Source organism: Cyprinus carpio, chromosome A17, assembly GCF_018340385.1.
Source record: "Cyprinus carpio isolate SPL01 chromosome A17, ASM1834038v1, whole genome shotgun sequence".
NCBI classification, from domain to species: domain Eukaryota; kingdom Metazoa; phylum Chordata; class Actinopteri; order Cypriniformes; family Cyprinidae; genus Cyprinus; species Cyprinus carpio.
In genome coordinates, this window is record NC_056588.1 from 7,027,623 (window position 1) to 7,049,422 (window position 21,800).

General features: G+C 35.5%; 1 protein-coding gene across 29 annotated transcripts in view; it reads right to left on the reverse strand.

Moving 5' to 3' along the window:
• Positions 1–21,800, reverse strand: part of LOC109048981 (neurexin-3a) — a 262,198-nt gene that overhangs the window by 148,316 nt on the left and 92,082 nt on the right. For 11 of the 29 annotated variants that reach the window (XM_042773791.1, XM_042773794.1, XM_042773806.1 and 8 more), the window contains 7 exons: positions 18,821–19,024; positions 16,408–16,434; positions 13,635–13,754; positions 12,747–13,128; positions 10,716–10,906; positions 10,442–10,615; positions 3,560–3,679 (listed from right to left, as the gene is read on the reverse strand). In XM_042773791.1, the coding sequence (XP_042629725.1) occupies positions 3,560–3,679; positions 10,442–10,615; positions 10,716–10,906; positions 12,747–13,128; positions 13,635–13,754; positions 16,408–16,434; positions 18,821–19,024 (1,218 nt within the window). Of the gene's footprint in view, positions 1–3,559; positions 3,680–6,544; positions 6,572–7,388; positions 7,404–10,441; positions 10,616–10,715; positions 10,907–12,746; positions 13,129–13,634; positions 13,755–16,407; positions 16,435–18,820; positions 19,025–21,800 lie in introns of all 29 variants that reach the window. The other 18 variants (XM_042773784.1, XM_042773786.1, XM_042773783.1 and 15 more) reach the window with 6 other exon arrangements.

The following is a 21,800-nucleotide window of genomic DNA, read 5'->3' on the forward strand; positions in this document are numbered from 1 at the left end:
GTCAGACACACATGAGGGAAAACAAATCCATCCCTCCAGCATGTTATTTGTGTATCTGTCATTTAATTTATATATTTATGTAACAAATGTTGGACATGGAGGAAAAAAAGGAAGAATGCCGATGGGTATCATTTAAATTATGCAAAGCAATATTTTATGTTAACCCCGGTAATTAATGTTGTGGGAAAACAGAAAAGGAAAAGAATCGCTTTGTAGTGCAACTAGGCAATTTGTTAAACCCCTTCAGAAGTTTTAGCATATAAAACAGCATCATATGGAGTCCCAGTATCTAAAACTCATCTAAAGTATGAAGCTATATGGAGATGACATAGTGTGCTGGCCATCAAGAGCCCTCAGCCAAGAAAATGACAGGCACCTTCAGTAAATCCTGAGGGAATTCATTAGGAAGCATGTAGCACAGCTCCTTCAAAAGCCATTTGTGAATGTCTCATGGAATTTGAGCGCCAACTGCTTTGCTTTTAGGAACTAAAAGAATTCTGCATGAAACGAGGCCGTTTAAACTTCTGAATAAACAGCTTCATGCTCAGACAGTACCTCACACTCATCTAGCGGATACTAAATTCCTTTAAGCAATATTCATTTGCCACGAGTTCATTTAACAGCCAATGGAGCTTCCAACCAGTCATTTATCACCGCAGCTCAATCAACGTGATTGCACAGTGTGTCCAAATTAATAAGCAAAGACTTGGAATGCAAGGAGCAACTTGCAATTTGGTGTTTGTTTAGCTGTAGCTGCTTGAAAGGGGCAACAAATGAATCTCATTCATACGTAAGCTCTTGTCTAATGCAATAACACTGCACTCAGTTTTAATCTTTATTTAGGGGCCAAGGGCAAACACATCTGCCTTTGCTAAATACAGTCTACTATGACTAAAAGCATTGGGATGATCATTGGCCTCCTTTACTGGAACACCTAAATTAGTGTTCGATTCTGCTGGATTCAGTGAATCATATTCGGGCTTTTCTGGGAATGGATGCATTCATATATTCTAATTTAATATGCAGAATAAAATATTTTATTTATAGAGTACTTTTCAAGATACTCAAATGCACTTTAAAAGAGATCATTCAAATGCAATTAATCATATAATATCATATTCGGATGAGAAAAAGGTTTTTCTTAAAAATAACTTTTTATTACTTTTGAATAAAATAAAAAAATAAAAATAAAAATAAAACTTTTTGGTGCTCTGTTGGGTGACAACATGATATACAAATGTAAAATCTCAAGGCAAAGCCAAATGAGAACCACTGCTCAGATGAGAACCTTTCTAATGTAAAGTAGGAATAGTATATAATGCAAATACTAATTATGATCTCAGAGATGCATTAGAAAACAAATTCAAAGTTATCTATTATATCCTACAAACCAAAATACCGCAAAATCAGTTGTAACAAAAAGCATGACAGATAAATAAAGGATTACAATTTGCTTAGTGGAAGCGTATTTATAAATAATATGATCTGACCTTTCAAAGGGCAAGTGATTGCAATGGAATAATTAAAGTACAATCGTGTCATTAAATCTCAGCTGTTTCAAAAATCAGCTAATTTATGCAGCATGAAAATAAAACTCTCCACAAAATTATATGCATTATCCTAAAATATTTACTCAGAAATGAGGGTGCTATGTAATAATGCATTATTCAAATATTCAAATGTTATGAGATGTTCTGGCATACCACAGACTTCTGTGGCCACTTTCGTTTCTAACTAAATCATTACTGCCACCTAGTGTTAAAGAGTGACTAGAAACGTTCAGTCAGCACATTCATAAGAAACAGTCTTTCGTCTACTGACATCGATATTAAAGTCATTATTAAGGCTCTGTATTCAGTCTGTGTAAGAAAATAGCCTGTCACATGTCACTACGACGCTTTCAAATGAGTCATTTCTGATTATAGCACTGAATACTACACCATTAAGCATTCATATCCCTAAGAATAGGAGCAACAATTTGGCGCGGCTGCAAAAGCCCGTCCTCTGATTTCCTTCCTCTACGGCAGATATTCTTCCAGACTGACAAAGCCGACACACACATCACTCTCTCTGCATTATTCAATTAAGTCTGTCCCTATCTACACCAACATGCTTTTGATTCACTGCTGCCTCTCACAAAAATACAGGTTGTCAAAGCAGCAGGCTAGCGTACTATTATGCATGTCAGACTTCAATCTCTGGAAGGTCAACTGCGTTGTTCTTGCGGCAGAGGGTAGGAAGGCAATCACAGTCATATCACATTCTCACCGTGGAGCTTTCTGCGTCTATAGGGATGGTGTTTATCTCCCCTGACTTGAGATAACACCTTTTATTGTTGCAGTGATGTAAAAAGAATGGCATCATTATGACTATGGAATCCAGACAGACTGCTTGTTGTAGAAGTGCACTGTTGTTGATTGATTCTGGTTCTCGGGGGGACAGATTTGATACATGATGACCTCGTGCAAAGGGGCGTCCGAATAGATCAAGCATGTTGTGATAGTATATTGTGATATACCCATGCAGTGTTATCATATTGTTAATCCCATGTTTTACATAATCAGATCTGATTAAGTCCATGAAGAGTTCAGTGAAGTGATTGCAGACTTGAACTTTAAAGCGCCTGGTTCCTGTCTGCTGTGCTGCTGCTTAGTGGCTTGTGATTGTAGCTCTGTGTAGCTTTGTTTTTCTGTTGGAAACTCTTAATCTTAATATCACTGTCTGTTGTTTAAACTGCTAAAATTCATTATCATCATACTTCTGATATTATCTAACAAACTAGCACAGCGCATCAGAATCATTCAACAATCATGGCGAGTCATGGTTTCTTCTCCTGTTATGGTCACTTGCACTGCTTGCCACATGTTTAGTGTAGCTTTCTCTGTCAGCGGCGAGGGCTTCACATGATAAATGCAGGGAAATAGTTAGGCTGACAGAGAAGATTTCAGAGCTAGAGACACGCATCCAAACATTAATTGAGGATGGTAAGAATGTGATGGCCTTAGATATGGCTATGGATGCGACTAGCTTAGCTTATGTGTTTTAAGTGTTCAAATCTTTTTCTGGGCCACTTTTGCCGCTCTCTCATAGATATGTAGTATTTTACCACATATTGTACAATTCATAAATAAATTACAAATTCTTTTAGAAATAAAAGTAAAATTGTATACATTTAATTTTTTTTTTTATTATATATAAAATACCCAAAATATATGTATAAATAAATATATATAAAAAAATATCTAGTAAAAAGCATATTCTACCAGCATCAGAAAGTAGAGAACAACACGTACCTTTGACGTCTTCAAACAGCCTTCAGAACATGAATGCAGTGTGTGTGTGTGTGTAGGTGTGTGTGTACGTATGTATGAGCTTTTGAGCAACCAAATACTGTTGGTGTTTGTGTAACATTTGCTATGTATATTACAGCATGCTCAGTTAATCTTTTATAGAGTGAGTCCTTGTGATCATTAAAATTGTGTAAACGAGTGAACCAAAGAGTGAACTAAACAAAAGAAAGAGAGGATGTGGAAATTGCATGGGGCGGAAGGTGACTTACGGTCATTACACTGTGTCCCCGTGTAGGAGGTCATTGAACAGTCGCAGGTGTAGTTCTCCCATTGCTGGATGCAGATCCCCATGTTGGCACAGGAGTCTTCTTGGCATGTAGTGCTAGGACCTATGGTGGCAAAGCACAGCAATGTAATACTGGGGGCAAACGTCCCGTCATGCTGTTAAGGTGCCATGCAGGTGAGTGTAACAATATACATGCAGTTTGGGTTAGTAGAGGTAATCAAAAACAATCCCGAAAGCTGTCAAACAAACGTGGCATTCCCTAACGATTGGATTTTAGTAATAAACATCATACTCTAGACATATTCAACACAGCTTTTTACAAAAGTACTGTAGATTCAGACACGGGGCCAAGCATGAACTTTCTCACATCTGCACAGAGGGACAAAGGTCAATGACAACATTTGAAAGTGAAAGTAGACATATTCAACACAGCTTTTTACAACGAAACACTCTGCATTTAACCCATCCAAGTTACACACACAGCAGTGAGAAGTGAACACACCGTGAACACACACCCGGAGCAGTGGGCAGCTATAGATCCAGCGCCCGGGGAGCAACTGGGGGTTCAGTGCCTTGCTCAAGGGCACTTCAGCCATGGGTATTGAGGGTGGAAGAGTGCGCTGTTCATTCACTCCCTCCCACCTACAACTCCTGCCAGCACCGAGACTCGAACTGCGACCTTCTGGTTACAAGTCCAAATCTCTCACCGTTAGGCCACAGCTGCCCCAATAGCAAGATGTGTACACAGTCCAGTATGTACTATTGTTACAGATGTTAAGAACAATAGTGTGCACACCAGCCACGTGCAATCGAGTTGAGCGTGTTCCAAACACATCTTGTGTTTTGGCACACTTGGGCTCATTTTGTGACGGAATGCAGCAAGAACAATAGAGCTCATTACCCAATTCAGAGCAAGAGGGTGAATTCATTCCCCATGAATTAACCATGTAAACAAGATAACTGCAAATAAACTGGCTTTGAGTGCATTTTTCTTGTGAAATACAACTGTGAAAACAATAGTTAACCACAAACATAAACTTTAGTGCAACGAAAGGGGGAGAAAAGAAGGCTAAAAGCGCATTTACTGTGCAATGCAAAGTGCAGTACTTCAGTACTATGTAAAAGTTCAACATAAAATGATTCACCCCAATTTGTTCACTATCAGCAGACAGGATTTCGAATGGAAAATTACAGTGAGCCTATACTTCAAGATAGTTCTCTGATTTTTCCATTCACATAATTCAGCCTTATTTCAGTAGCACATTAACATATTTACATATGATACGGTCAAATTACATCACATTATATAAACTGGCCTTATTCCAACAAAATTAGGGTATTTTTGGTTTAGGGGTAAGTTTCTGTGCAGATTTACATAGTAAATTAAATTAGTTAGTTCACAAGTTTGGTTAGTTGATATTTATTTAGTGATTGTTGGTGTGATTCATTTTTTTTATTAAGTTGTTTTTTTTGTATTATACAATACAGTTCAAAATATGGGGTCGGTAAGATTTTTTTGTACAGTAAAAACATTGATAGTGTGAAATATTATTACAATTTAAAAGAAAAGTTTTCTATAATATTATATATATATATTTAAATATAATTTATTGCTGTGATGCAAATCTGAATCTTCAGCATCATTACTCCCGTCTTCAGTGTCACATGATGCTTCAGAAATCATTATCATCAATATGCTGATTTGGTGATTTTTATCAATGTTGAAAACAGTTATGCTACTTAATATTTTTGCTGAAACAGTGCTATAATTTTATCAAGATTCTTTGATTAATGGAAAGTTCAAAGGAATAACATTAAATTGAAAGACAAATATTTTGTCACAATGTAAATGTACAGTATTTACTAACACTTTTGGTCAATCTAATGCATGCTTTCTGAATAAAAGTATTAATTTCTTAAATAAAATATTATTACTAAACTAACTTTTGAACAGCAGTGTACATCTCAATACACTGAATATACTATTAAACTCAGAATGATTAAAAATGTAAATCATATCTTATTGTCTTTTACCGCAGAATCACAGTGAAGTGAACCCCAGATAAAATACACTGGAAAATATAATAAACTGCCAATTTATATATGCACACAAAAAGCTACATCCTTTAACTTAACTCTTTATCCTAACCCAGTTTTTGTAATTTCTTTGTCATTGTATAAATAGTTAAAGTGCTGAAACTGCAACACCAGTACATTAATTTAATTATTTTATTTTTATTTTTTAATAACTTGTATGTACTGCATAACAGGAATGACCCACACAATGAAGGGGCAAAAATACTGGGTCACATTGGGTCTAAAATGTTAGTGACTTCATATAAATGATTTACCCTCAGCTGTAATGATATTCACTTCAACAGTAAGCACTCTTATTTGTGATGTTGCCTAAATAATAAATTGGAAATCACATCTGTTTGAGTTTACGTGCTCTGTGGGACGCTATCTGAGCTTAAAGTCTAGGGTAGCGTGCCGACATTTCCAGATGGATTTTCATGCTAATTCTATTAATTATTTTGCTAATCATATTGCTGTTCAGTGCATTTAAAGACGAGCGAGAAGTAACCCATGGTGAGATACTTAATGGATTCTCCTAAGTCAGATTCCTCTCTCAGCTGAACGTCATTAGCGAAAAAAGAAACAAGACAAGATACAGCAAAACAGGATGTGGGGACTTAATTATACAGGAGGGCTCATGTTTTATTAATGTAGACTCTCAGTTGCAATCATTACTTTTCTCTTCTCACTTTGCAAGTCTCACGACCTTCAGTAAAAACACAAGGGCATTTTCTTTTAGAAAGAAGTGAACCATTTTATACCAAGACATTGTTACAGTGAACCAGCTAGTGTCCGCTTTATGTCTGGGTATTGGGAAGAGTACATAACAAAACAGCACAAGACAAAACAGCAGCTTTCAGCCGAACTCAGAATGGAATTGAACCTTATATACCTTGTAGATCTGCTTTGGTGAAACCAACTTTGTTAAGCAAGAAACAGAAAAGCGAAAACAATCAAACAGGTAAGAAAGTGGCCGATGGCTTTTGTTAATAAAGCAATGGCTTTACTAACAGGGCATGCTATACCATTCTTAGGAAGGGTTTGTACTCTTGAGTTACTGCACCATGAGTTAGAAATTATAATCATATTTATGAAACTGATGGGTTGATTCAGCATGGCTGGGTTGAAGTGATGGCACTCAATGAAAGTATTTAGTTGCAAAGAAAAAAAAATGAAGCTAAAAGTAAATTAAAACCGTAGTTTGCTATGAAATTGTGCCTGAAAAAAAAAAAAAGATCTCATTTACAGTTTAAATATATTCAGCCAATAAACATGCAGAAAAATCAGGCTTCATTTGCATATTCTATTCTAGTCCACTGTTCTGAAGGCAAAAATGATAAAATGACTTTCAAATGCATAGTATGGGCATGATAATTTGCTAATGCTAACATAAATCAACTACTAAGACTGTATAAAGCGGGGACATTTTAATGATGTGGTGTTCTGTGAAAACAAAATGTTCCCCTGCATTACTGCAGCATGTAATCGAGCCATCGCCTTCCTAAGCACAGGTGCATCATTGCCATCTGGTGGATGAAAAGCTTCATTACCAAAAAATAAATAAATAAATAAATAAAAATAAAAATGGCGCATTCAATGCCATATAAATTGGCAAAGGATTCTGTTGCCATTGTGGAGCCATTCCATACACGGCTTACAATTTTATTGTGCACAAACAGTACAGTACAGAGTGATGTTTCTTTCATGCTGGGCTGTGAACATTAAAACCTACTCACGTTCAGTTTTGGATGCTGTGCGGGAGAGATAAATGTGAAACACACACACAAACACACACACACACACACACACACACACACACAAGTTGCTCTATTCATGTATGAAATGAAGAGCTGAATTCAAATGGTGTCGGGTATGTCTCTGTTTATAAAATATGACAGATAGCCTACATCTTAAAGATGTCTAGCACATCAGCTACAGTATATCAGATGATCTGGTGGTCCTGAAAATATGTGGAATTAAATGTTAAAAATATTCTTTTCTTCGGATCTCACAATAGGGCTTTTCACACTTGAAATAGGTAATATTCTGATTCACCATTCACACTGCTCATTATTTACCCTGGGTTAACAATTAATTCATAAGCTGACGTTTCACACTGTACATTCATAACAGGGTTTTCAGGTCTGCGAAACAAAACCATCCTAATTGCTAATCAAAACTAACCCAATCGTGTTGTTTTCTGCAGTTTTCCCCTTCGCCAAAATCTCTTTCCGGGGAGATCATTTCAACCCGCAGACTTGGCAACCCCGATTCCTAAAACAGATTTGGCTGGTTTTGCGCTAGTTTTCAGTAGTGATTGGACGGGTTTTGTTGTGAAAACTTGGCAACCCTGCCTTTGCTCATTCTCGTGTTATTGCTAACTGTACAATCAAGTTTTTCATGAATGGATTTTTGTTTTTTGGGCTATAAAAGGTAAGATTAAAACTCTTCTTTATTCCAATTCAAACATTTTTCATGTGAATATACAATGAGGCACTTGATTGTGTTTGTTGCTAATTAGCTTCTAGCCATAAATGTAAAAAATCAACAACAACAAAAAACACACCTCATTTCACACTGTACTCGTTTGACCGTGTGAAAGCGGTGCTAACCCTGCTCCGGAGCACAGTTCCATAACCCCAGGTAAAAAGCAGCGCTAAACCCGTGAAACGTACCTTCATCCGGGGTTAAAAGTGAGGCTTAGAATGACATAACCCAGGGTTAAGCACAGTGTGAAAAGCCCTTAAGCTCTGAAAGTTTTCATAGTAATGGGCAGCTATAAAAAGTTGTTGAGAAATCATAAATTTATGGTTTGCACACTTTGCAAGAAGGGATATTGAAGAAGGGAAAAACAAGGCTTGCATGTTTCAAATTGTGTACGCTTTGACATTAAACCATTAAATGTGCATAAATACATTTTCATATCTGTTAAGACCCGTTGTATTCATAAACTAGTAGCCTTTTGTCTTACTGTAAGAAAACAATCCTAAACTTCTGTATGTGATTATCAAGCATGCTGACATTGACATTTCACACTCACTCAATGGACATAAGCAACAAAACGTGAAGATGATACAACAAAAGACCAAACGATTGAGATTGATACGATTTTATTCTTGGTTCAACAACATGTAAATGTAACATGTAGGATACTCAACATAAAGGGAGGCATTTTGTTCAGGACAACATTGAGATGAATGATGGAATTGAGATGGACAATTAATTTTGTGATGGATGGACAGGTCATATAAATGCTTATGCATAAAGTTTTACGCAAACAAGACTTTAATAAATCAAATAAAGAACAAGACAACACTGAGAACAAAAAAGTGAAAGGCAAAATAATAATAATTAAAAAACAATAAAGTAACCAACCAACCAACCAAACAAACAAATAATGTCAAGAAAACAAAGACATTAACATGCATTGAAATATGGCAGAGATCTCATATACATAGGAAAATGGATATTAGCAATGAGTAAGTGAAGAAATATTCTTGTATGGATCTTAAGTGATCTGTGTTCTGATCTTTTGGACATATTTGCAGTGTAACACAATCATTTGCTATGATTGAAGCTTTGATGCTGGTTATATGACCATAATATCTGCACGTTCATTTAACTGACACTCAGCTTCCGTTAATATGTCAAATTCTTACATAATCTGAATTTCAAAATATTTGTGTAAATTTTTAGATTTTCTTTGTTTTGTCTTTATTTTTTTTTTATTTTGATATAGGATGGTATATATAGAATTAAATAACAAGTAGTCAAATGCACAGAGACTTTATATAATTATTTCATACAATATTCTATATTATGTTTATTTCACTCCCATCCAAAATATATATTTAAACCTTTTAACCTCTAAACTTTTTTTTTAAATATTAAAAATAATATTATATATACACTACCATTTAAAAGCTTGAGTTCATTAAGAGTTTTTAATGTTTTTGAATTAAGTCTCATGCTCACCAAAGTTGTTTGATCAAAAAAAAAAAAAAAAAAAAAAAAAAAAAAAAATATATATATAATATATATAAAAATATATATATATTAAATAAAAATATTTTTGAATATCATTACAATTAAAAATAACTGTTTAAATATTTTATTCCTGGGGCAAAACTGAATTTTCTGCATCCATTACTAGTTACTACTAAGTTATTATTAGTTACTATTAGTTTTCAGTGTCACATGATACTATCAATGTTGAAAAAAGCTGTTCTGCTCAATACTTTTGTAGAAACCATAATACATTTTCCCCCAGGATTCTTTGATGAATAGAAAGTTGAAAAGCCAAGCATTTATTTGAAATCTTCTGTAAATCTTTACTGTCAATTTAATGCATCCCTACCATATAAAACTTACTGAGCCCAAACATTTGAATGGTACTTTATATATATTACAACATATTTGTCATAATTACTTAATAGCTGCCCATATTCTTGTATTATTTTTAATGGTTTAAGGTCAAAACACATCAGATCAAATGCATAAAATTCCATCTTGACTCAAAATACTGTAATGTAAATATTCCCTCTGTAGGTAGGTTTGTAAAAATATCACTAATTCATACAAACAAAGACTTGGCTGATCCTAGCATGACCAATGTGGCCAATAAGAATATTAATAATCCAGTGGGCTCAACAGAGAGCTGACTGGGTGAGAGATGAGACAACCAGGGTGAGAAAGATGGAGTGATGGCTCAGTGAGGTGGAGGTGGAACTACTGTTTGCATTCATGAGAAAGTACGGACTCCTCGAGCTAGAGTTGTAAGAGGGTGTACCTTCACATCCTCGCTCGATCTGACCGCTTCGGAACAAGGCATCATTTATGAGGTCGGGAAGTCGTCCGTTCAGGTCCACAGATGCCAGGCAACCCTTAAAACCGTCCCTAGAGGCCACAAGTTTCGGCAGGCTGTTAAACATGTTGGGCCCCAATCCGGCAATGTAGAGGTCACCTGAACAGAGCGCAGATACAATAGATGCCCAGGTAAACAAAGTAGTGATTAGACTGTGATCGGGGGCATGACAATATATGAATTTTAGCTGATTGCGTACCTTTAAGATCCAGATTTTTAGCGCCATTGACGACTTGACTCACTGCCTTGGCATCGACTTTGAGCGTGTGGACGTTACTGTTGTCTCTAGTGATGACAACGTTATGCCACTGGTTGTCATGGAGAGCTCGGTCACTGTTGCCCTTGATTACATTCGGCCCGTTGCCAAGATCAAACACATAATGTATGTACCTAAAAGACAGAAAAGTGAAGGTTCAGTTTACAGGGAGAGTAGAAAGGCCATATCATATTCCATTCCAACTTTCAGTTTGAGATATGCTCATTGTAGGTATATAAATTTTTACTCTGTACTTCTCTTTTTTTTATAACAAAGCAATCTGATATGAAATCTTTTTACTTTTTATGCTTTTTACGAGGGGGTGGATAAATCTTAAATGATACCACAAGAGATTGAACAATATCTTATCACTGATATGGTTCATTGATATGATTTTTTTATGATTAGGTGCTTGTTATACAGAAACAATTTTTGACCCATTTGGTGGACCACAACAACAGATGCATTATAAATATAATTAAAATTTTTGTTATTTATGGCATTATATATTTATTTGAAATTGCTTTGTGATCTAAATGATTGCAAATATATTTTATCTTTGTTTTGGGCTGACTTTTATTTAAACAACACATCAAATACAATTCCTTTTCCTGTGAATACTGTTCTGGCCTAATAATGTAATTTCTCTGTTGTTTCTATATTAAATTAAATTAAATTAAATTATTGATCATCAAGAATTAAATTATCGGTCTATCCCTAAACAACATAAAAATAAATAAATAAAAAACCTTTCTTTCTTTATTTCAGGTCCTCTTTTATCCAAACAATACATTAAATCAATACATTAAATACGTTTCTTTACTTGTGAATAGGCCTGGTTAAAAAATATAGATTTCTCGATTTCAATTGTTTCTTATTTTTTTACAAAACGTTATTGATTCTTAATACCAAGTTCAGCATGAAATAAACATGTATACAATCTGTAACCTGTCTTATATAATCACTCAATCAGTGTTTCAACCATGCAAAAACGTCAATATAACAGCTTGTATGTTACATAAGCTCACATTTACCTCAGAAAAAAAACATATCCGGTGACCATAAACTCGTTAGTCAGCTAGAAAAATTAACTCTAGAGAGAAGCATTTTGCTAAATATATGCGCCATATAACATTTATTATAATTTTTATGGTTCTTTAATGTTTTATGTTTGAATAAATCTGACAAAGTTTTCATAGGACAGCTACCAGTTGTTTATATTTTTTTTAAAAATGAATTGGAGTAGAAATTTAATTATGTAGTTGTAAATGTATTATTATAAAACTTAACTGAGTATAATTTAAGCGTTTGTATACAAATCAGTTAATTTTAACCTTCAATGTTATAGTAATGTAGTACCAACTTACATGTATATTTTACAGCATTAGTTGAGTTTTTTTCTTTGAGAAAAATTGACACGTACTGTACCTGATATATATCCAAAATAACCTATACTGAATTGAATCGCAAGTTTGTAAATCAGAATTGAATCGAATAGTGAAATTTGTGTCAAAACCCAGCCTTACTTGTGAATACTGTTTTCATGGCTTAAATATCAAAGAACCAAATATTGATTATGTTTAAAAAATAATAAAAATAAAAAAGCATGTAAATATCATAAAAAATATTAGTCAAACCAATTATCTGTCTATGTCTAGATGACAAAAAAGAAAAAGAAAAAAGGAATTTACCTGAAATGTTCTTTCCTTCCAAACTTTCTTACAAAACAAGGCAGAATATGTGGTCTTGCTTATAGACTTCTAGTTTACTTCACTAGTTTACTAGTTTACTTGCCTCAATGACTGTGTGCTGAAAGGATTTAGTGCCTAAAATCCCAGATGACACTTTTTAAAATCTTGTTCTTCCTCATTAAGTGTTAATTGAAGCAGTTTGTTACCTTGTAAACACTTTTACTGGCAAGGTGAAAAAAAGACAAATAAAATGGCCAATTCTTCAAGCCTACTAGAGGCTTACCCTTTCACCAGCTCTACAGCGATGAAATCGCTTCCATCCCCACTGTTGAAGAGGATGAATCCATCTGGAGAGGTTGTCTTGAACTGGAAGAAAAGGTGCATGGATGTGTAAGCCTGCAAGGTCGCTAGACTCAGGTAACTGCTCTTTGACTTGAACGTCACAGGGTCTGCGATGATGGAGCGCATGCCAAACCGAGCGTTGAGCTCGCAGTAGTCGATATCGCCATTCTTGCACAGGTCGATGTAGAGCATGCCATTGAACTTGAGGCTCTGCAGGTGACCGATGAAACTGGAGGGGATCATGGAGATGAAACGGCGCTCGGTCATCACGCCCGTCTCAACGTTGTGAAACTCTAACCGGGTGTGATCGCCCACCATCTGACCTATAAACCACAGCAGGTTAGAAAGAAAAAAAAAAACAAGAAAAAAGATGCTGCTATACTACACCCTCAAACAATATTACACTGCTGTACAGGCATAAAAAAGCTATCATACCCTAAAACCTTGAGTCACACTCTCCAACTACTTGTTACACAGAGCGAGTTCTACAGGATGTCAGCGTAGCAATGAACCTGAACCAAAAATATGTATTTTATCACTGTGATACACTCAAGTAGTGTTGGAATGAGAACAACTGAAGAAATGTTATTCAAGACGCAGTTTGCCTACAAACTGGAAAATACTGTTTCCCACAATTGATCAAAATCCCTCAATCTGTATCTAAAGAAAAGCTAGAACTAGTAACTCTCAAAACCATTCACATATTTATTTCTGCAGTTTCTTGCAACAAAATTGCTTCATTAATACACTTGAATCATCTATAGCTTCTCACATAAAATAACCCATCAAGAATTGTGTTGTCTTTCATATTGAGGACCAAGGATAGTACCTTCTGCTACGTCATCGTCAACCGTTAGCTTGTAGCTTTTGCCCCTCCGGATCACGCGCACAGTATGCCATTCATTATCATTGAGTTTTTGTCCAGCATACAGTGTCTCTGGTCCTTTGCCTGAGAACGACGGTCATGAAACGTTAATGCCAACCTGAATTGTCTCTGACCAAACCTTTGCTTTTAATGAGAAAAAGTGAAAACTCTTCTTTTGTTGCTTTAAATTTGATGCTATGTTATGGCAAAGCAGGTTAAATTGTTTCTTTTCTAGTTGATTAACACAAAAGAGAAAGCAAAGGTTTGGTGCAGATGTTTCTGAATATTACACAAAAACATAAGCTTTAACAAAAAAAAAAAAAAAATAAATAAAAATTGTTAGCTAATTTTGTTTCCTCTGTTTTTCACAATAATCACTTTAAAACATAATCCTGAGATTATAAAATGGCTTTTACTCAGAAAAGGTCCTGATACACCACTCAAAGACAGTTGTGAGTATGACACTATAAGTTGGCAACACTGGCTCAACCAATAGCACGAGTTTGGGACAAACTTACATTTATGCAAACTTGCATGAAAAGTCAATCTTTTTGCAATTTTGTTTGGTAACATGAGTGATACAGAAGTCAAATGCTTCACCTTTAAAGTCAGAATCTGAGTTAATTTACAAGCAAACAATATATTCTTTATGATGCAATACATTTGAGGAGTTAAGTAGTCACAGAGAAGAGAAGTGAGGTGTTTTGGATTCAGCTCAGGGCGTGCTATAAAATCACACTCCACATCCCTCAAAATCTCTTGGGAAATTGTGTTATGTACCTACCAGCATGCAGTTATCAGTAGTTTCTGAGAAAGTATATTACCTTCCACCTCAACATTAATCAACACTTCAACACTGACATAAATGTGTTTTTACCAACATGAAGCTCACAATCTGCCATCAATGACACTGTTCAGACAATGTATCATGCCTATTAGATCATTCCTACACCATGCCAAAAACAATACCTAGTGCACTGTAACCTACTGAATAATTGCAACTTGAATATGATTCTGGGAAACCCTGTCCATTTCATAATTTCAAAACATAATAATAACTAAGCAGAAAAACTATTAAAGGCCATAGAAGCAATTATCGTACTTTGAAAGCACAAAAATGTTGGCTTGGGTTACCAGGGTTGCACTAATGCACAAATCTGACAATATCAGACACTTTCTGACCAGTTTCCACTGCTGTATGCAGGTAATAATCTTAGAGCTTTTAAAAATGCACGTCTTGTTACAAGAGCTTAAGAACTAATAGCTCTGATAAGCACATCATTATAATTAGTGTCATTATATTAATCTGAGTGATGGAAAGTGTGAACTGGTGCAGGTAAAGGGATATGAGACTAATCTAGCATGATGTGAATGTTTGCTACTTGATCAGAATGACTGATGGAGGTGTAATTGTGAGTTTCTGGTTTACTTGGTACATTTCCAGCAGGGCCAGGCTCTCAAATACATCACCAAAACTCATCATTTGGCACCACAAACATATTTTATCTAAAGTAACTTACTGTACAGTCATTGTAAGGACACAGAATCCAGCCTGCAAACTTTCTATTATCAGACCACTGTAAGGTTAGTATTTAAACAGTCATATTATAAACAACATACAAAACCGCTCTTGAACAATCAACTATTACATGCATATATCAAGATCCATAAGACATGCAAGCCATTTATAGAGTCATTATTCAGACACATACATTTTTACCTTTCAATGTGGGAAAATCATAGTTACAGTAGTTCATAGTTATTCAGAGTGGGTTTTATTTGTTTAAAAAATTATATACAATATTATTCTAACATTATATCACCTTTATAGTTAATAGAAAAAAAAATGCCATTGAGAGAATTCAATGAGTGTTTTTGAGTAATATTTTTGTTTAAAAGCTTTTTTTTTTTGTTGTTGTTGCTAAAACTGTAGAAATGTGTTTGTTTACTAATGGCAAAATATCATGGCTAAAATAAGTGTAGCATTAAACTGAGAAATGTCTGTATTCCAAGAAGGGTAACAACTGAACTGAATGTGCTTTTTTAGCATAATTTTTGTTTTAAGAGCTGTGTATTAACCCATACATTAATAAGCTTAAAATTTACTGCAGTAGTTTGACTTAAAATACAGCCAACCCAGCAAACATATTAACCAACAGACAGAAACAAAACAATATTGCATCATATCATAAGAATATGCTGAAATTAGATGCCATTATAAAAATGTAACATTAGTGCTTTTATGTTCTCTGTATGCAAATGTATTACAATTTGATATGTGGTGACTTTAAAAGCTGTACAAACTGCATTTATTACAACATGAAAAGAGGGCAAACTTGTCTTTAAATACAATAATTAAACATATAACGTATTTCTGCATGCACAATAATATCTCATATTAATGCATGCACTACTTTAAACTCAGATACTGCATTCCTTACTAAAGACAGTAAAAATAAAGTAGTTTAGAAGATACCATTATCTTTCTATAAAAGGGTAATAGGGCAGGAAATAGATTGACATGACAGCTAAATAACAGGCCATCAAAAACAAGCCATGATTATTAAGTCACCACCCTTTCTAATTGTGGTAATCATGATTGGAGAAATGCATCAACTGACCCTTTCACTAGACCCAAACTCTCCTTGACTAATCGGAGGAAAAGGTACAAGACTTAAAACATTCGTTTCGACAAGAGAATCATTAGGAGCAAAATGAAACTTGAGTGTTAACTTACTGGTGTTACAGTTTATCCTGATACAGTCTAGATGGGGGAAAATAAGTGACAGATGAAATTGCATCCTTCAAGGTTACAGCTGCAGACATCCAAAAACAATAATTCCACCCTTCCGGGGACGTCCACATGCGAAGAGGCGGCCATTTTTTATTATTAATGAAAGCATTATAATTTAATGAAAAGACTGTGCACAAAATCACTGGATTAGCTGCAATTGTCAAAGAATAAGAGATAATGTCTGTGAAGAAATTACTTTGCTAAATAGATTTTAAACATCAGAAAACAGATAATTGCCTTATAAGCAATGTTTATTTTGTAAAATTATAAAATGGCCACTTGGAGCTCACCAACCACAAAGACTATTCAACCCAGAGCTTTATTTTATTTTATTAAAATTCTGCTTTTAATTCTCAGACCTATCTGAGGTCCTGCCCCATAGAAATTACACCAACTCATTAGCTAAATATGCTTAAATACATTTAGCAAGAAGTTGGTGTTAGGGCATTTTTCTTGAATATGGATATGCAAACTAACGATTTCAAGCCTTCTCATTTTGATAGCATCGTGCTCTGGGTTGGCCTCTGTGTGGCTGGATTTACCATGTGTCGTCAACCGCAACAGAAAAGTGGGAGCAAACAGCCTCGATCCAATAAGCACCAGCACCATGCAGTGGCCTCTGTACCTCCAGCTAGATCTTCCTGAGATCTGACCACTCAAATGAGTACTTAATATACTACAATCTATAACATAATAATAATTGTGGTGGTCTTGGTTGTAAAAGTATAGTTGTAGAGGTCTGCATTGTACTAAAAGTAAAATGACCTAGGGCAGTCCTGAGCGTAAATCTAATGCTATACATATGTATTCGGTTGTGTTCCATGGCTGACAGGTTGTCAAATCATTCCAGATGAATTCTCTGTGTATGCAGTCATAAGACATTCTTGTCTCTTTCAGTATGTTTACAGTGTGTGGGCTATGTTTGTCTCTACTATGTTTGAGCTGTCACAGATAATCAGTCCTATTGTCAAACCTCAGGCTGTTTCCTGCAGTGAGGTGTGAGTTATGTCACTTCCTTTAATGATGACACAGTGACTTAATGACCAGTTAGGGTCTCTCATCTCTCATCTAATGGTGTCGGGTTGAGAGGTGCTACCAGCTGCAGGTGAAGCTGAGAGCTCTGTTCTCGGGCTGTTTGCCGACCGGGCCGCAGGCTAAGGGCCTTTGAAGGGGTGAATACCATCTTTTGACAAAGCATGGAGAATGTGTGTCAGAGAACAGGAGAGGGAGGGATAGGTGATGGTGGTTAAAAGGAAGTGATGTAACAAAGGAAATACCAACCAAAGCACAAATGTGGTACGAATGGAACCAACTGAGACAGAACATGAGGTTTGTCAGAATAGAATTACTGAAGACATTGTCAAGTAGAAAAGATGACAGGAATTAGTGTTAAGTTGACCATTAGAAAGTCACAACACTTGGAAAGGTATTACAATCGTAAAGAATTACCTATCATTTCAATAGTTGACATTAAAAACAATAAATGCTATGCTGTTGTGCAGTGCTGTGACTGTCTCAAAGGAGTTTTTGTCTTCACTATGACAATGATCATGGTTAATATATTACAAAAATGCACCAAACATTGTGTCCGTTAGGTTTGGGCAGTATGGTGTTACTATTTATGCGTCAGATATTTTGCAATAACTTTACACCACAATAGACACATCCACAATGAAATAAGAGGGCAAGACTGATGTGTGTTATTTACAGTAAATACAGTACAGAAAATATAGAGTAGGGCGTGTCCCAAAATATGAAAAAAAAAAAAAAACATTAAATTGTAAAGATTAGTTGTTCATGGCTAAATCAATAAAGAATTTAAATGATGTGCGACCATGGTGGCTTATATAATCAGAATTTAGAGTTGAAAGTAAATGTGTTATATTTTTATTCTAATTCCATTAGATTTCATTACAATACTACATGTTTTTACCTGAAATCGTATGCAGCTAATGCTGAACTCCTTTGTTTGTTAAGAATAAACTTTTGATTTGCATCCATAAAGTTCAGAATAAAAGTACAAAGTACTATTTTTGAATTTTCTTATATATAACTATGTTATATCTATCAGTGATATAATATCATACCACCCATCCCTAACATCAATTAGTAGCCAAAATTTGAATTTTCTGTAAATTAATTTATTAAGAAAACAATCAATTCAAACTGAACTCAATCAAATGTCTGGTGAACCATGCAAATAAAGAAAAACAACAAAACAACATCTTAATATATCTTATTGATGAATGAAATGATGATGGAGGCAGGGGAGGGTGGTGATGGAATGATGGACAGATAGGAAGAGGGAGAAAAAGAAGAAGCACTGCATCCTGAAGGAGGGGGTTTTATACAATACCTAAGTTGACCGTGAGTTTGACGCGACTGCCATCCAGCTCTAGCCGAAGAGTATCGGCGGAGTCACGTGAGGTGGTGGCCATGAGCAGGCCGTATGCCCGCTGAGACATGAAGCGAAGGGACACGTCCTCCGCTTCAGTGTGCATCACGGTAGGCATCACCACTTTCATATACATGCTCCCGTCATAGCTCAAGATGGATGCCTCTGTAGACAAAAGAACATAAGATCTGTTTCAGACAAGTTAGAAGTAAACACAAAACTTTGCTTCTGGGAGAAAAAAAAATGCTCTTAAAAATGTCCTGAAGTTTTTTGGAGTTTACAATATATTACAATATTAAAATAATGCATGGTCAAGGTGATGGCCTCCACATATTCAAGTCTTCTTCCTGAGGAAATGCATGACTAAAACAAAGCACACTGTGTTAACAATCTGCACAAGCCTCTTTCAAGTTTCTAACTGACTCAACAGGTAAATGAACAGATCTCTCCTGCCATGGGAAATGTTGAAGACAAGCTGCCACACAGATGGCCAATCAGGCACACTGCTATGATGGGACTGATGGATACCAGCAATGCCCTTTCTCCACATCCTCAGCCTCTGACTGTCTTTCACGCTCCATATGAAAGTATTAGAAAATCCAGCCACGCATAAAATGTCTGATTTGACTCTACAGCATGTCACACGTCCAGGTGAAAGAAAGGCAGGAATCACAGCTAGGCTTGCGTGTCTGGGCTGGGATTTAATAGAAGAAATTAAAGAGGCCATATAAAATCTTACTTCAAGCCCTTCTGAATAAACATATGTGAAAAAACCTGTGCAGAACAAGCTGATATTAAGCTTTAATTAAAATATTCTAGTTAAAATATTATTTTGACAAAGATCAAAATAAAGAAGTTACTCCAGATAAAATAATGTATACTACCATTTAGATTTCTTTCTTTTTTTGATAAAGTAAATGCTTCCTTGGTGAGTATAAAAGCCAACTTTCAAAAACATTTTAAATGGTAAATGTAAAAATATAACGAATAATAATAGAATAATATGAAATTGCAGACATTCATATAAAGGGGTCTGAATTAAAAACTCCATCCTGAACATATGCATCCGAAATATCGATGCATAGAAACAGCTGACAAACTCTACAACTATACAGCAATCAATATGGTATTATGTGTGATTAGTTGGTTTTCAATTTCCCTGGGGCCCCTGCCAATTTAAATTTTACACCCAGCATACTAAGTAGAGAGTGGAAAAGAGAAATCCAGGCCGTGATGCCGTCAGTGAAGACAGCGAGAAAAGAAACAGATAAGTGGGACTAACCTCTGACGATTAACTTTGAGTGAAAGCAAATCAAAATGATTTTGTATCAACGTTATTGAGCAGCGGGCTTATTCGGGTAGACAGAAACATGCCGTAGAGGATGTGAATGACGCATCAGAGATCTTCACAGGGTGGCAGTATTTCTCAGTAAGGGGCCGATGTTACCCAACAGCATCCGGCAGCCATCTTGAGAGACTCACTTATGAAATTCGATAAACTGCTGTTTCCTCTCAAAGCATCTCATAAATCTGTCTCAGGACATGTGAGGGCACTCATTCACTGTATTTACCTGTAAAACGTGGCCGTCTTTCACTCTTATAAATTTGTAAGCTGGGGTAATTAATGCAGATCATTGTGGCTGTATAAAAATGCAGTGCACATCTGACATTTCGGTATATTAATTAAGCCCTGCTTTTGTTTTCCTATGTAAATAATGAACACAGAACTTATTCAATCACATGCCTGAATGAAACACGGTTCATGAAAGTCAAATGAGCTGCAAAAAGCATTACTCATGGGAGAGGCTAATTCAATAAATAAGGGGCTTCACTGACATTCCATCTGACTAACTGACGACTGAATAGATGGAATGTTTAATCAGAATTGTTTCTTTTTTCCCTCCGTGCTGCATCTGAACTTTTGGATATGTATTATCTTTCACAAACAGATTTTTCATGCATTTATGCATTTGAGCACTCATGCACATTCAAGGGTAAGCATGCAAGTCAGATTTCAAGAAGTGTCCTGCAGTGTGGCATGCTATACTCCAGTAGAAAACATTTTTGTAATTATTTTATGTCTATTATGGATGTTGTTTTTACTTCATATTTCTTGAGAACAAAAATCACTTGTCACACTGCAGGACTATTTACTGTAAGTGTAACTGGAGGGGGAAAAATGTAAAATATAAAACACTTGCCAAAAAATAATAAATTAATTCAAAAAATCTAATTTTTGAAATTTCTAAAATTTTCTATTTCTGTCAACTCTGAAAAAATATTTTTAATTGGTACATATTTTCAATAAACAAAATGGACCCTGTGTGAATGCATTTGTGTCAGTACATTAATTAATTTATTTGTTTATTTCAAGTTACAGGCCTTGCTTGAGGCACCCATAATACATTTGGGTCATAACGTTTCGATTATCCCAGATGGCTAGCGCTATGGAATACAAATGTATTAATTTAGCTTCTAATATTGAGTGAATAGAGGCTGCTTAATTAAGGTGTATCTGTGATATGATCTATCATCATCATCTGTGCAGCACAGAGGGATCAGACTGACCTGTACTGAGCTGTCTCAATGACATAATGAGAGAAACATCAGGCATAAAAGGCAATCAATGTTCATTAAATTGTCAGTCTTCCTGCTGCTCATCGGCAGACAACAAACTCTAAAATGAAGATGACAAGGACTTCAATTCAACCTTCAATCTCTCCAATGAGACAGACGTGCAGAGACCATTTGGTAAGCAGTGCCTCAAAACAGAGCAGCTGTTGCCATTGTCTTTAGCTGTCCGGTTAGACTCTTAACCTTTATCAGCTCCTGTGGTGCCACATGCTGGAAATTAAGATGGAAAGAGAGAGATTTTTATTATGTCTACTGTTGCAGTAAAGCGTCCAACTGCCCAGTTTAGATTTTAGGTAATTCCTGATGA